General features: G+C 41.3%; 2 protein-coding genes across 4 annotated transcripts in view; one reads left to right on the forward strand and one right to left on the reverse strand.

Annotated features, from left to right (window-relative positions):
• The window catches only part of LOC125040159 (FAD synthase-like), a 19022-nt gene extending 12639 nt beyond the window's left edge, over nt 1-6383 (reverse strand). For 2 of the 3 annotated variants that reach the window (XM_047634689.1, XM_047634680.1), the window contains exons 1-3: nt 6246-6383; nt 4166-4333; nt 3618-3831 (exon numbers count right to left, since the gene is read on the reverse strand). In XM_047634689.1, coding sequence (XP_047490645.1) covers nt 3618-3831; nt 4166-4327 — 376 coding nt within the window. In that variant the 5' untranslated portion in view covers nt 4328-4333; nt 6246-6383. The remainder of the gene's footprint in view (nt 1-3617; nt 3832-4165; nt 4334-6245) is intronic. The other variant, XM_047634699.1, reaches the window with a different exon arrangement.
• A 307-nt stretch (nt 6384-6690) lies between these two features.
• LOC125040170 (mitochondrial import inner membrane translocase subunit TIM50-C-like) lies at nt 6691-14081 on the forward strand. Its single transcript, XM_047634711.1, has 6 exons — nt 6691-7076; nt 10500-10732; nt 11234-11341; nt 11597-11728; nt 12399-12519; nt 12636-14081. The coding sequence occupies exons 1-6, from the start codon at nt 6698-6700 to the stop codon at nt 12833-12835; spliced, it is 1173 nt and encodes a 390-aa protein (XP_047490667.1). The 5' UTR covers nt 6691-6697; the 3' UTR covers nt 12836-14081.
• The last annotated feature ends 586 nt before the right edge of the window (nt 14082-14667 follow it).

A 14667-nucleotide genomic window follows, 5' to 3' on the forward strand; every position in this document is an offset into this window, starting at 1 on the left:
GTATTTATGCCAGAGGACGTGAATTGCCATCAACTTATTCCTCGACCCCCTCGCCCTGGTTACGATCCAGGAAACTGGTGTGCTGTCTGCGGAAAGACTAGCGTCATCAGACCTGTTACCTGCTCCTCTGCTGACTACCCTAATTTCTCCCACAGCACTTGTCTTGGCTCAAAGACTGTCTGACTGCCGCGAAGTGGGCACTTTGCGTTTGGCCTTAGGGATCCCTCATCCCGGGGTCTATCAGAACACTGCCTCAGACGCTCCACAGATGTAAACCTCGCCATATCAAATGATGGCAGCGAGCACTTCTTCAGCGTGAGTCCAAAGATCTCGTTCATATTATTCGGAAGCTGAGTGTAGAACTGGCCAGGAAGAAAAGCATCTTACATTTCAAACTCTGGCTGAGAAGAGGGATGCTGTTGTCACTGTACTGGACAACATATCTGCTACGAGGTCAAGTCTTGAAGATGTAAGAACTATCACTACTACTGCTAGGGCACACAAATTTGACGAAGAGTGGAGCAGACTCATTACTGCTAATAGTAGCACAGTATCCTGGTGGACATCAGGGAAACCTCGCTTACTGCGGTCCATCCCCACTGAAGTCTCGCCTAACCCTAACCACACACATCAGCCCCTGACTGCTTGAATCCCCATCAACTGGGATCAACCCTTCACTCGATCACCAAGACATAACAGGGACTCAGAGGAACGAGCTAAACATAGAAAACACACCCAGTCACTGAAACCTTCTCAAGGTAATTTTGTTCCCTCACCTCGCCAACGAGTCGGGGAGTACTGCCGTCAGTGCAAACGCAAGGGTCACGCAGATACTAGAGGAACAAGTGTAGTTACTGTCTGCGCCCTGGACATACTGCCCAAGAGTGTCGCACACGCATAGAGAAGAGGCAAGAATCATTCTTCCAGAGAATCTCGACTAAACAGGCAAAACAACAACGCACTTCTTGCTCAGACAATCCGATTTTTACTCCTGTGCTTCCTCATCTATATAGTGGTAGTTGGGCTACAGTACCAGGCCAAATGGCCAGTACACCACAGCCTTCCTGCTTCACCCCAGCCAGACACAAGCAAATTATCAATTGCCTTAAGTCAACCACTTAGGCCCTTAGACAAATGGTAGACAAAATGACCAAATTACCATAATTTCCGCAAATCTCAGACCAACATAGGTGATCTTATTTACAACCATGTGAGCTCACACACTTCTGATGTTATTGCATGTGTGGACACTTTCCTAAATAAATCTATGCCGGACAATTTTGGCCAGATATGTGGGTACACAAGGTGGTATCGACGTGACAGGAAGCGTGGGACCTTTGGTGGTGTCGCAGTCTGCTTCCACAAGAGTCTATCCATCTCCTTAATAGATGTCCCTCTCCCAGATCACCTAGAGATGATGTTTTTTAAGGTATGGACCCAGCACCAAAGCTCAATCTTGCAATGTGTTTGCTAGCGTCCACATTGGCAAGGAAGTGATCCCGCTGACTTTCTGCAGGCCCACATGGATGAGCTACTGCGATAGCACTCTTGTGATTATGTCGTTATTGGAGCTGATATGAATCAGCACCTAATTACAAATCCATCGAAGAGCTACTGGCAGTGTTTGGATTAACAAATCACGTGGACTTTCCCACACACATTTCTGGCTCTTCCTTCGAATCCTGTCATCAGTGATCTGCCAGAAGCTCTTATAACCTCCCTCAGTACCGCGGGCTCATTAGGCCACTTCACAGTCCTGAGTGTGATTAACAGCTGTGCAAGGATGAATAGTCCACTGACACGCACCAACTAGTTATGAGGGAGTGCAGACTGGGAAGGCTTCTGTGATGCTCTACAACACGCGCCTTGGCCCTCTATCCTCATTGGTGATGTGGATGAACAAATTCATGCATTCACAAAAACCCTTCTCAACCTCCAAAAAACTATGTTCCTTGTCATTCCCACACAATCGAACCTCGCGACCAGCAGTTACCACTGCAGAGTAGCTGCTGATGAAAAGAATCGTACTTGGAGGTGTTACATTAGACGCCCGACTTTAGCCAACAAGCAGCTTTACCGACGGAGCTGTGCAACTATGAGCCAGGTACAGAGGAGGGCTCAGTAACGATGGCATGTAGACCGGAAAATTAAGCTCAGTGGCCAGTCTGTGGGTAGCAAGTCTTAGTGGAGCACCTTAAACAGCAACAGGGCTTTGCTCTTGATGACAGCATACCGCCAAATGACAGTGCCTGACCCCAAGCACCTTCCACCAAATGTACCTGTACTCACTAATGCGAGTCTGGATACTTTTAATATGACAACAGAGGAGGTTATGCGAAAATTATTAGAAGTTGACCCTAAGAATGCCCTGGGCCCTGATAACATCAGCCCCCACGTCCTTAAAAAATATGCATCACACCTGGCTGCACATCTTGCCAGTATTTTCCAGAGATGTCTAACCTCTGGAGAGTGGCAATTCCCCTGGAAGGAAGCAAGTGTGGTGGCCATTCACAAAAAACGCACGAGACACCGATCCCTAGAACTACCGATCCATCTCCCTCTTCTCAGTTCTTGGCAAGATCTTTGAATCCATCATAGCCGACGAAATTACACCATTCCTTATCTCTCAGCATCTACTCAGCAACAAGCAATTCGGTTTTCGCACAAACAGATTGCCTGAGAGGTAGATCCCTTAGAGTAGCAGTAAACCTCTGGAACATCTTTTAATGACCTGCTTCGCCTTGTCCCAGAGGCACATGCCTATGTTGATGACTGCACCTTTACTTTCCTCTGTGACAGTGGCGATCATCATGCTACGGTCGCACATATGAACCAAATTCTTTAAACCATCGCCTCATGGGGCAGACGCTGGCAAGTCGATTTAGCCCTAGATAAAACACAGCTAATTATTGTGTCTCGACGTCAGCGCATCCCCGATTCACTTATTCCCACCGTTCTGTTGGAAGGGAGAGATCTGCCACTCCAGTCATCCATCACCTTCCTGGGTGTGGAAGTCAATGATACCCTGAATGTTGCCAAGAAAGCCGCGTGGAGACTGAGGAAGAGGGAGAGGGAGAGGGAGAGGGGGAGAGAGAGAGAGAGAGAGAGAGAGAGAGAGAGAGAGAGAGAGAGAGAGAGAGAGAGAGAGAGAGAGAGAGAGAGAAAGAGAGAGAAAGAGAAAGAGAAAGAGAAAGAGAGAGAGAAAGAGAAAGAGAGAGAGAGAGAGAGAGAGAGAGAGAGAGAGAGAGAGAGAGAGAGAGAGAGAGAGAGAGAGAGAGAGAGAGAGAGAGAGAGAGAGAGAGAGAGAGAAAGAGAGAAAGAGAGAAAGAGAGAAAGAGAGAGAGAGAAAGAGAGAAAGAGAGAAAGAGAGAAAGAGAGAAAGAGAGAAAGAGAGAAAGAGAGAAAGAGAGAGAGAGAGAGAGAGAGAGAGAGAGAGAGAGAGAGAGAGAGAGAGAGAGAGAGAGAGAGAGAGAGAGAGAGGGTAAGATAAAGATAAAGAGAGAGAGAGAGAGAAAGGGTAAGATAAAGATAAAGATATAGAGAAAGAGAAAGAGAGAAGAAAAAGAGACAAGTAAAACAATACAGCATAAGCCTACGTGACCGAGACGCAAACCAACCTTCAGGAATGTTCGCCATCTTGAAGGCCGGATGGGATGGTTTCGCAGCCTCTCCTTCAGGCAGGTACTGGCGTATGACGTCTGCGATTTCCTCGTTGTACGTCAACCCTTGCCCGAAGGCCTGTGCAACGCCGTCGTAGGTTACGTCGTCGTGAGTCGGGCCGACGCCGCCGGAGGTGATAACGATGTCGAATTTCTTGGAGAATTTCGACACCTTGGATCGAAGGAGACGGGAGAGAAAAGAATATTCAAAACAAAAGACAAGGAAGATACGAAAATAATGACGCATGGAATACAAGAGAGAGAGAGAGAGAGAGAGAGAGAGAGAGAGAGAGAGAGAGAGAGAGAGAGAGAGAGAGAGAGAGAGAGAGAGAGAGAGAGAGAGAGAGAGAGAGATAAACAAAGAAACAAAAAAAGTAAGAAAGAAAGATAAGAATGAGAGAAAAAGAGCTATGAAAGAGAGACAGACAGAGAGACGCGAAAAGTGAGAGAAGAGAAAGAAAGAGAGAAGGCAGCCTAAAACCAAACAAATGCAAAGCCAGTCTCACCTCCTCCGCAATATCCTCCATCAGATCGGGAATCACGGTTATGCGAGACACCTTGACGCCCAAAGCAAAGAGGCGGCGGCACAGGAAAAACGAATTGGTATCTGCCGTCTGCCCCTTCAGGATCTCGTCGCCGACGATGATGATGCCGCACGTCTTCCCCATCCTGTCCTGGGGAAGAGGTGATATGCGTGGGTGAATATGCGTGGGGGATAGAGGGAGGGGAAGGGGATACAGGGATGGAGGGGGAGGGAGGGAGGGTGATGGATAGAGGGAGGGAAAGGGATACAGGGAGGGAGAGGGGGAGGGGCAGAGGGAGAGGGAGAGGGAGAGGGAGGGGGAGAGGGAGGGAAGGAGGGAGAGGGAGAGGGAGGGAGGGAGGGAGGGAGGGAGGGAGGGAGGGAGGGAGGGAGGGAGGGAGGGAGGGAGGGAGGGAGGGAGGGAGGGAGGGAAGGAAGGAAGGAGGGAGAGGCAGAGGAAGAGAGGGAGGGAAGGAGGGAGAGGGAGAGGGAGAGGCAGAGGAAGAGAGGGAGGCTGGGAGGGGGAGAGGGATAGAGGGAGGGTGGAAAGGGGAGGGGGAGTCAAACGCAGGTGTCGTAGGGGAAGCCGCCGCCGTGGCAGAAGTGTTAGCGTGCAAGGGTGGTCCTGCCAAATAACCTCTCAATAGAGGGGAGGGAGGGAGGGAGGGAGGGAGGGAGGGAGGGAGGGAGGGAGGGAGGGAGGGAGGGAGGGAGGGAGGGAGGGAGGGAGGGAGCGAGGGAGGGAGGGAGGGAGGGAGGGAGGGAGCGAGGGAGCGAGGGAGGGAGGGAGGGAGGGAGGGAGGGAGGGAGGGAGGGAGGGAGGGAGGGAGGGAGGGAGGGAGGGAGGGAGGGAGGGAGGGAGGGAAGGAGGGAGAGGCAGAGGGAGAGAGGGAGAGGGAGGGGGAGGTGGGTAGGAGGGGGAGGGGAGGGAGAGATACAGGATGGGGGGGATGGAGGGAGGGACAAATGGAGAGGGAGAGGGAGAGGGATGGATGGATGGATGAATGAATGAATGAATGAATTAATTAATTAATTAATTAATGAATTAATGGATGAATGAATGAATAAATGAATGGATGAATGAATGAATGAATGAATAAATGAATGAATGAATGAATGAATGAATGGAAGGAGGGAGGGAGGGGGAAGGAGGGAGGGATGGAATGATGGATATATATATAAACATAGATTCTCTACACACACACAAACACACACACACAAACAAACACACACACACACACACACACACACACACACACACACACACACACACACACACACACACACACACACCTACCTCCCGTGTTATCATCAACATTATCATATATGTGTGTGTGTGTGTGTGTGTGTGTGTGTGTGTGTGTGTGTGTGTGTGTGTGTGTGTGTGTGTGTGTGTGTGTGTGTGTGTGTGTGTGTGTCTGTGTGTGTGTGTGTCTGTGTGTGTGTGTGTCTGTGTGTGTGTGTGTGTGTGTGTGTGTGTGTGTGTGTGTGTGTGTGTGTGTGTGTGTGTGTGTGTGTGTGTGTGTGTGTGTGTGTGTGTGTGTGTGTGTGTGTATGTGTGTGTGTATGTGTGTGTGTATGTGTGTGTGTCTGTGTGTGTGTGTGTGTGTGTGTGTGTGTGTGTGTGTGTGTGTGTGTGTGTGTGTGTGTGTGTGTGTGTGTGTGTGTGTGTGTGTGTGTGTGTGTGCGCTTATATATGTACACACACAGACACACACACACACAAAAAAAAAAAAAAAAAAAATATATATATATACATATACAATGGATGAATTATTATCTTCCTGATTCATCTAGTGACTCACTTATTACCACGTGTCTTTACTTAATGTAAATATATAAATAAATACTAAACTATTTACAACTTCAGTACTAGCAATTTTCAAGTGAATCTGATAAAACTTGAAAAAATTATTATCGAGGCAAAAACCCATTTGCTATCGGTAACAACGATCAACATTGCCCAACAGTGCAAGCAAAATGGTATATTATTATAAATTAGGAATACATATCATTATATATTAGCAATATATGAAATAAAAAGAACTATTTCGTAAACTTACCCGACTGCCGTGACGTTTGCTGTTGTAAGCGACCAAATGCAGACGATGAAAACAAACTTACACAATAACCATGTTTTAATATCTTTTTACAACCTCGGTTTTTTCTGTTATATGTGGTTAAGCGATTGTAAATTATGTTGTTTTAAATATTTCAAGTCTATCTTAGCTTGCAACCTTCTGCAGAGACGCACAGCAACACGGATTTATTTCTCAAAGACACGGGTTTTGCAAACGAAACATTGCCGTGCCGCGATTAAATGCAATTTTTCTCTTTGCCCTTAATACGTGGCGACTGATTTGCGAAATGGCAGTACGGAAGACATACTCGCACGGCGCCTAAGGGAATAAATCGCACCCGAGGACGACCAGAGAGGTCCCAAAGTCAGAGAAATAAGGAGGGAGTCCGGCGCACCTCGCTCTTCCTCCGCGACGCGTTTCCTTCGGCGTTCAACATGGCAACCTGGCGCTGCGTGCGGGTCCTGCTCACAAACCCCGTGTTTTCGGTGCACAAAAGCCATGTCCCGCACAGAACTTTATGCCACGTGGCCCATAGACAGTGTAGAAGTGCTTTCCTAGTGAGAAACGGGTCGAAATGGGTCTCCTTGTGCCGGTACTCGACGCAGAAGGCCGAGCCGGAGAAGCCCCTGGGCCTTGCAGACGAACTCCTGGCGGCCAAAGTGCAGCCAGATCAGGGCAAGGAGAAGGCCGAGGAGGGAGACCCAGAGAACGAGAAGGAGAAGAACGAGAAGGCCAAGAGACTCCGGAGCCTGACCTTCATCTCCTTCGGGGTGATGATGACGGGCATGGGGGGGGTGCTGCTCTGGACATGGGGTGAGGAGGCTGCCCGGGTTTCACGTCTTTCTTTCCTCGGTTTTATGTCTTTTCTTGTCTTGGTTGCTTCCCTTTGGGTGAAGCTGGTCAGCGGCACTGATTTGTTAGGCGAGAGGCTGTGTCCAGTGTCACGCCCAGGCTTGATTAGTCATGGCTATTCATGTTAGTTTTCCCCTTGCACAGTTGCACAATTTTCCTCTTCTGTTTAGTATAGCTAAAGACTTGTGTTGAGAAATTGATTTGAGTACTTGGTTAATGTCAACAAGAGTGACGCACAAAGAGTGATGGAAGTGAACACTCATAGAACATAAAAAATAGCATAATTAACAACAGCTGCATCAACCTCATATTTACAGCAAAATAACAAAAATATCCACTGTATATCACCGTTCAGAGACTAGGTCCACAACACCTATACACAGCCAGAGTTCTTAATGTTTCTGTTATTTAGGACGAAATGCTAATAAAGGAGGGGCAAAGGGGGCTTACCCCCCTCTCTAGGGTATAAGTAGGAGGTACGAAAGGTTTGGTTTGGATTTCGGATTCTCATGATACCCTGGTTCTGGGATTGTTAACAAATACTGAGTAATTATCCAGGATAGAAATACATGCTTTGTAGTTTCAGTTTGCCGCAGCCATACAGTACAAGGTAAATTTTGTCTGTATTGGACAGAAGTAATATGCTTTTCATCTATGGTATTTCGTTTGCAAAGTGATGATAATACGGTAAGCGTTCAGTTTCTTCTAGCCATCTTTTATAATGTAAATATATGCAAACAATAGAGCAAATCAATCTAAGAAACTTATCTTCAATTTACTTCTGTCGCAAATCAGAAATAATGAAGTTATTAGACGGGCAGGTGTGAGAGAGCCCGAAGGGAAAGCCTCCAAAAAGAATCGTTTCGAAAGTCGGAAGTTGGATGAAACTGGAAATTTACCAAGAATACAAAGTCGAAGTCAAATCAAAATTAAAAAACTTTCTTCCATGAATTACAAGGGTTCCTGTTTTTACGTAGATAGTGACATTGTACAGTAATACAGAATAAGTAGAATATTCAGTACATTAGTAGGGGAGTTATAAAATATAATAAAATGAAATGAGATGGTCACATCATTAGAAGTAGAGGTACATGGTTTGGCTTTGCATTTAAATGCCTGATGTCATTGATGAATTAGAAGATGCTCCTTTAAATTCCTTTTGAAAGTAATCTGGTTAGAGATGTTTCTAATATTAACTGGTAGGTTGTTCCAGATCTTGGGTCCTTGTATTTGCGATTGCCATGAATCTATTACAATGTACATACTTTTGACATGCAGAGAGTTAATGTCTTGTTTGAATGCCAGTTTTGTTACCAATTGTTTGTAGAGGCATTACCTAATGAGGATAGTCACCCTCTATGACATTATGTCAAATTGATATTTTTATTAAATTTTTTTTTATTCAACTTTTCTCCATTTCAATTTATTTAAACGGGGGCTTGTGTGGTCATGTGTATTTACATTGCCTATTGTCACTCTTGCGGCAAAGTTTTGTAGTTTATTTTGCTTTTTGTATTTTGAATTTTGATGGTTGAGCCCCATACGTTGGAATAGTAGTTTATGATGTTGAGTAAACAACAGAAATTCTCATCACAGTGGGAATTTTGTTTTTTATTTGATTTAGGTGTGCCCATTACTTTTTTGTAAATGTCTGCGGTTTCAAAAGACATGTATCTCTGTGTACTTCTAGATTTTTCACTGAAATGGTTGGTTTAAGTTGATAGTCTTCAAATTATACGATTGTGTTTGTGGGGATTTTGGCTATAAAGATGCATGAGTTTTATCAAGTTTTAGTTTGAGGCCATTGTCGTTAAAATACATCTTTGCTTCTGTAACAGTCTGTTGAGTATTTCTTATCAATTCATTTAAATTGCTTACAGGGGTGGCATAAAGAAACTTAGTCATCTTCATATTGAACAAGGAGACAGTTGTTTGCATTGGTTGATTGGTCGTTAATGTAGATAGTGAATATAATCAGGCCTGAAATTGAGGCTTTTGGGGCACTGAAAGAGACTGGTTTCTTAGATGACATATTAATATTAATATGAATTTTGACTGACTGCACTCTTGTGGTAGATAACTTCTGAACCAATAGTTGTCATTACCATGATTTTTCATTTTGTTAAACAGGATTTCATGGCTAACACTGTGAAATGCTTATGATAGATCAGACAGTGAGAGTAGATTTATTTGAATCTTGCCTATTTTTCATAAATTTTATTTATGATTTTTAATAATGATGTTTCAGTGGATAGCTTACTTCTAAGCCCATGCTGCATTTCAGAAATAAGGGGATTGGATTCAAAGAATATTGATAGTTGATTTGCAAAAAAAATTCTTATACTTTAGTATACATATTTAAGAAAATATAATGACAATATAATAAATAAAGGGGGAAAATATGCTTAGTGTTACATGAAATAATCTGCACAGCCAGAGAATAATGTCATAAATGAAGAAATTAGATCGTGACTAATGCCACACAGAGAGCAAGTCCCCAATAGGGAAAAAAGGAGATCGGGTGGGGTCTGGGAGTAAAGCCCCTGAGTGTGGAAGGTATTTGGGTATAGTTTTAGTTTTCCTCAGATATGTAGTACAAGGTAAAATTTTCCTGTAATGTACAAAATAAGAATTGTGCTACAAGTAATACTTCGGTATACATTTACAGGAAAATGTAATGACACTATAATAATTAAAGAGAAAAACTACAAATGCCACACAGACCAAGTCCACGGCAATTGGATGGGGGTCTGGGGGAGAAGCAATGTTTGTGGATTTCCCAGGGATGGTTGGGAACATCTTTTTAAACATTACCAATTTTTTCATTTATATAATTTGTGATGGAAAAGAACGAGATTCACGCATATTACAGCGTTAATTACTGAAAGAAGGAATACTAATTACAAAATTGGATGGTGGTGTAAAACTTATTACCGGTATTTGCTTCATACAGAGATGTTTGTAGAGTTTGCAGGAGTGGCTGGAGTAATAGGGACTTACTATCAGAGGGGTGCAGTTACTTTGTAAATAGTTACCAATTTATATATCATTTGCAATGGAAAACAATAACAGATTGTCTTATAGGTAAAACAGTATGCAGATGGATACCTGCAGTATATAACAAGTTTTAAGCAATTTTTCTGGTTCCTGATACTATTCTTGGGTTACTAACTGATTGAATATAAGATAGCAAAAGGGTGACCTCAGGATAAGTGAAAATCTTATCAGAATAAGAAAAAATCATAAAAGTGAAATGGAGGTCTTTGTAGATGAATAATTTCTGGCTGAGCCAGTGCTTCTTGTATGACAATTTGTTGAAGGGTTATTAAGTATATTTACTGTAAAGATTCTTCATAAAGTATTCTTCCTGCTTGTGTCTTCCAGGTGCGCCAAGTGTAGATGTTGAAGGGAAGCCAATACGAGATGAGTTTTCAGACATGCCAGTTGTTCAGCAGTATGTCATGCGAACTTGGCGTGCAATGAACGACATGAACAAAATGATCCAGGAACCATCGCGTGAAAAGTTACTTCCAGAACCTTTGAAGGAACCTTACATCCAGCCTCCGTATACCCTGGTGCTGGAGCTTCGGGACATCTTGGTGCACCCAGAATGGACGGTTAGTGAATGAGGTTGTTCAAGTGGACATACAGGCTCTTTCTTCTTAATTCTTAGGTTTATATATATTTTTTATTATTGTTATTGTTTGTTTTGATTTATTTCTCTTATTTTTCTTTCTTTTGGGCACAGCCTGTTATCATTCTTACATGTGGAATGCCTTAACATGATCTCTGTTTTTTATGGTATGTTTTTAGGGAGTAATTTATAGAGCAGTCAGTGTATTCAATCTCAACATAGTTTTATATGCTTTGTTTGAATTTAATTACACAAAGAAATTACTGTAAGGGGCCCAGTAATAACAAGGAGGCTGAAATTCTATTTGGTTTTGTTAGAATATCTTTTTTTTTTATACGCAAGACACTGAAAGTTAAATTGATTATTCTGACATGCATGCAATTTCTAATGACACTCATTTCATTTTCTTAGAGATACATAAGTCTGCATGCCTTTGTTGATATTAGCTTTTTAATATTTTTAATTTCCTGTACTTATTTTGCAGTATGAAACAGGTTGGAGGTTCAAGAAGCGTCCTGGTGTTGAATTCCTGCTCCACCATTGTGCTCCCCCTCTGTTCGAGATTGTCATATACACCAATGAACAAGGCTTTGTAAGTTTGATTATTGATATTATTGTTTAGGTGAGGGGGAAGGTGGGAGCCATTATGAGCTAATTTTGGTCTGTTATGACGAATCTTTTTCTTTTTCATTTTAGGTAGTACTGATTTACTTAACAGAGGCTAGAAGGGAATTATTTATAGGGTTTATATAATTTTCCTAATCATTTTGTGTGTATATATTATATATATATATATATATATATTGTTGCTTTTATTAATTTTATACAATTTTATCCTGGACATCAGACAGCGTTCCCACTGATCGACCACTTAGATCCGAATGGCTACATTTGGTACCGACTGTTCAAGGACTCGACTCGATATGTTAATGGCAAACATATAAAGGACCTAAACTGCTTGAATCGAGACTTAAGCAAGGTAAGACACTGTGAATTTCGGAAGTTGTTTACCATGTAGAGTTTGGGAAAATCCTGGGAAGATATTCATGTAAGATAACCAGGTTTAAATAGATGAAGATACAAAGAATGAATGTAAGAGTAGTGGAATTCATAGAATGAATTGAAGTTTTTTTTTTTTTTCCCCAATGTTAACCATACTTAAAACAAATGGAGATTAACCTATTTACAATTTGTATCATGTTCAAATGTTAAATGTGAAAAATTTTGATATTCTTGATGGGAGCATGAGTCTTTAGTAAAGTATTATTAACCTATTATCACTGGAATAGCATGTAAGTGGGTGCTATGCCCATTGAGAGTTTTGTTTATTATTTGTCTTTATGTTTTCCTTGATTTATGGAAATATTTTCTTTTATATTGATATGATGAATGTCAATAATCTTCTAATGATTATATGTATTATGCTATTAACAGCTTCAGTATTGATAGCATTAGCAAGGGGGGGGGGGGATCCTAAAAACTCAAGGAAAGGTGAAATCAGGTGAGGTCATAAGGTTTACTAATTGACTCCTTGGTTTCATCTATGTGTTAAGACATTTCACAAACAATAGCCTACCACAGTGAAAAGTACATTTTCCTGGCAGCATTGGGTTAAGAGATGTTTTAAAACAGTATCTTGAATGTTTCAGGTGATCTGTGTTGACTGGGATGGAGAGGCAGTTTCGTCACCTAGAAACCAGCTCAAGTTGAAGCGCTGGGATGGCAATATGAATGACCAGTCACTTCTAGAGCTAGCGTTCATGCTAAGGAGTAAGTCTTCTATTCTTGAGCTCAGATGCTGGTGAAATAATTTAAAGATCATTGTTCATTTTATAGAATCCTTCATTTTCATTACTATGATTAACTTTTCACCCATTTTGTCACAGCAATTGCAGAGTCTGAGGTTGGAGATGTACGTGAGGTGATTGATTACTATCGGAACTTTGAAGACCCACTGGCAGCGTTTCGTGAGAACCAAAGGCAAGCACAGGAACAGGAATTGATTATGAAGCAGAGAGTGGAGGAAGAACGCCAGAGTAAGTCCTTCACAAGCTCTTGGGCGTCATCATTCCTCAAAAGACGTTAAAGGATGTGTCAGTTGATGTGTGGCAAGTGGACCATACAGTCTGCATTGGGTCACATGAACCTATTAATAAAATATATTAAGATAAAATAAATGACAGCCATCATGATGTCAAGCCAGTTTAGATTATAAAATAAAACATGATTGGCTAAATGATGAGGTTTACCAACAGGTCTTCATCTAATGTCAAGCATTAAAATATTCACTCAATGCAAAGACAAGTCATGTGATGTTCTAGGTCCTGTGGTGAAATTTGTGCAAAGTGAATGCTTGAAAAACATTACAGTGTTTTAGTACTGGTATAATACTGAGTGAGTGCTGATTTTCGGCAAGACTGGATGCTGATATATAACATATGGACATGTGAATGATATGAATTGAGCATATATATTTTTTATCATGTTGATTCATTGTTAGGGATAATGCAGAGGAAGATTATATGCATAGAAGAGCAAATTCAGATTGAATGAATTGGTATGTTTACTAAATAATTTTGAAGTTGTTTTGAGTTACATTTTATTAGACCTTGTTTGTTTTCACCGATTTGATTATATAATTGAATGCTCAAGCAAAGAAATGTAATTACTTAAAGAATAATGTGTTTCTTTCAAATGCAAAAATATTTATTATTAATTACAGAAATAAGTAATTGTTTTTGCCAAAACTAGGATCTGTTGCAGTATGTAGAAAAGCACAAATTTTGAAAACTAATGTGCCTAATAAGATCCACAAACAGATAAAAATACGAACTTAGCGATTGATGCATATAGTATTGAGTAATTTTTTTTATCTTGGTGTTCAATTTGTATATATGTGTATAAATAAATATTTTTGTTACATTTGCCCTATAGAGTCGACTTTGCCACAGTTTGCTCATTTGTGGCTGATTTTGTAGGACATTTAAAATATTAGGGCTAACTATTTGTTAGCATAGAAATTTCTTGGTAATAATAATAAATCCAGAAAAAAAATGCAGCTGCAGTGCAAATATTCATAATGTATGATCAGACAAAGAAAATGGTTCCCACTGAAAAGATTTTCCTAATTTTTTAAATTTATTTTTTCCACATCAAATAAAGAAACTGCAGGTATTCAGGAACTTTCAACCTTGCCCAGCTGAACCTCATGGATTTTATAAGGCTGGAGTGCAGAGGGTGGCACAGTTTCTTTTACCTTGTGTTTCTGCACTTCAGACTTATTATGTCTGTCTGTTTTTTCCATCATTTGTAAATAAAGGTTTATTTGATTATCTCAGTATTTTGTTCTTTGGAATACCAAGTGGATGATACAACATTCTGATAACTATTTGACTATTGTTTGAATGTCATGCATTTAATATTGTATTGGAGATCTACTTTGTCATATCATAGGGATGTGGAGACTTTTTTTTTAAACTTCAGAATGATTAATTAAGAATTATGAATGTAGAGATGGTGGTAGTAAAGGTGAAACTAAAGGCTCTGTAAATATCCAGTTAAAGCAGAGGAAAATGCTTTTGCAACTGGAAAGGAATATCAGGGAATTAAGTTATTATTAATTGATGGAACAGTGCTGTTAAGCCTAATATGGAGTGTATTTGATAAATAAAAATAAGCAAGCTTCACATCAGGTATGTCAGGAGAGCATGATTTGCTATATATGCATTCTGGACCCACCTTTCTTCTATACGAAATCTTGATACATAATTTACTACATCAACATCGAGCCCAACAGTGTTTAAAAAGTAAGAAACAAACAAACAGGTTTGATGATAGAAAGTTAGTAGCTACTTTCATTAGAAACTAAACTACCGGCATTGAGAAGAAGGAAAAAAGACGGTAGATAGAAATCCAAAT

Source organism: Penaeus chinensis, chromosome 3, assembly GCF_019202785.1.
Source record: "Penaeus chinensis breed Huanghai No. 1 chromosome 3, ASM1920278v2, whole genome shotgun sequence".
Classification (NCBI taxonomy): Eukaryota; Metazoa; Arthropoda; class Malacostraca; order Decapoda; family Penaeidae; genus Penaeus; species Penaeus chinensis.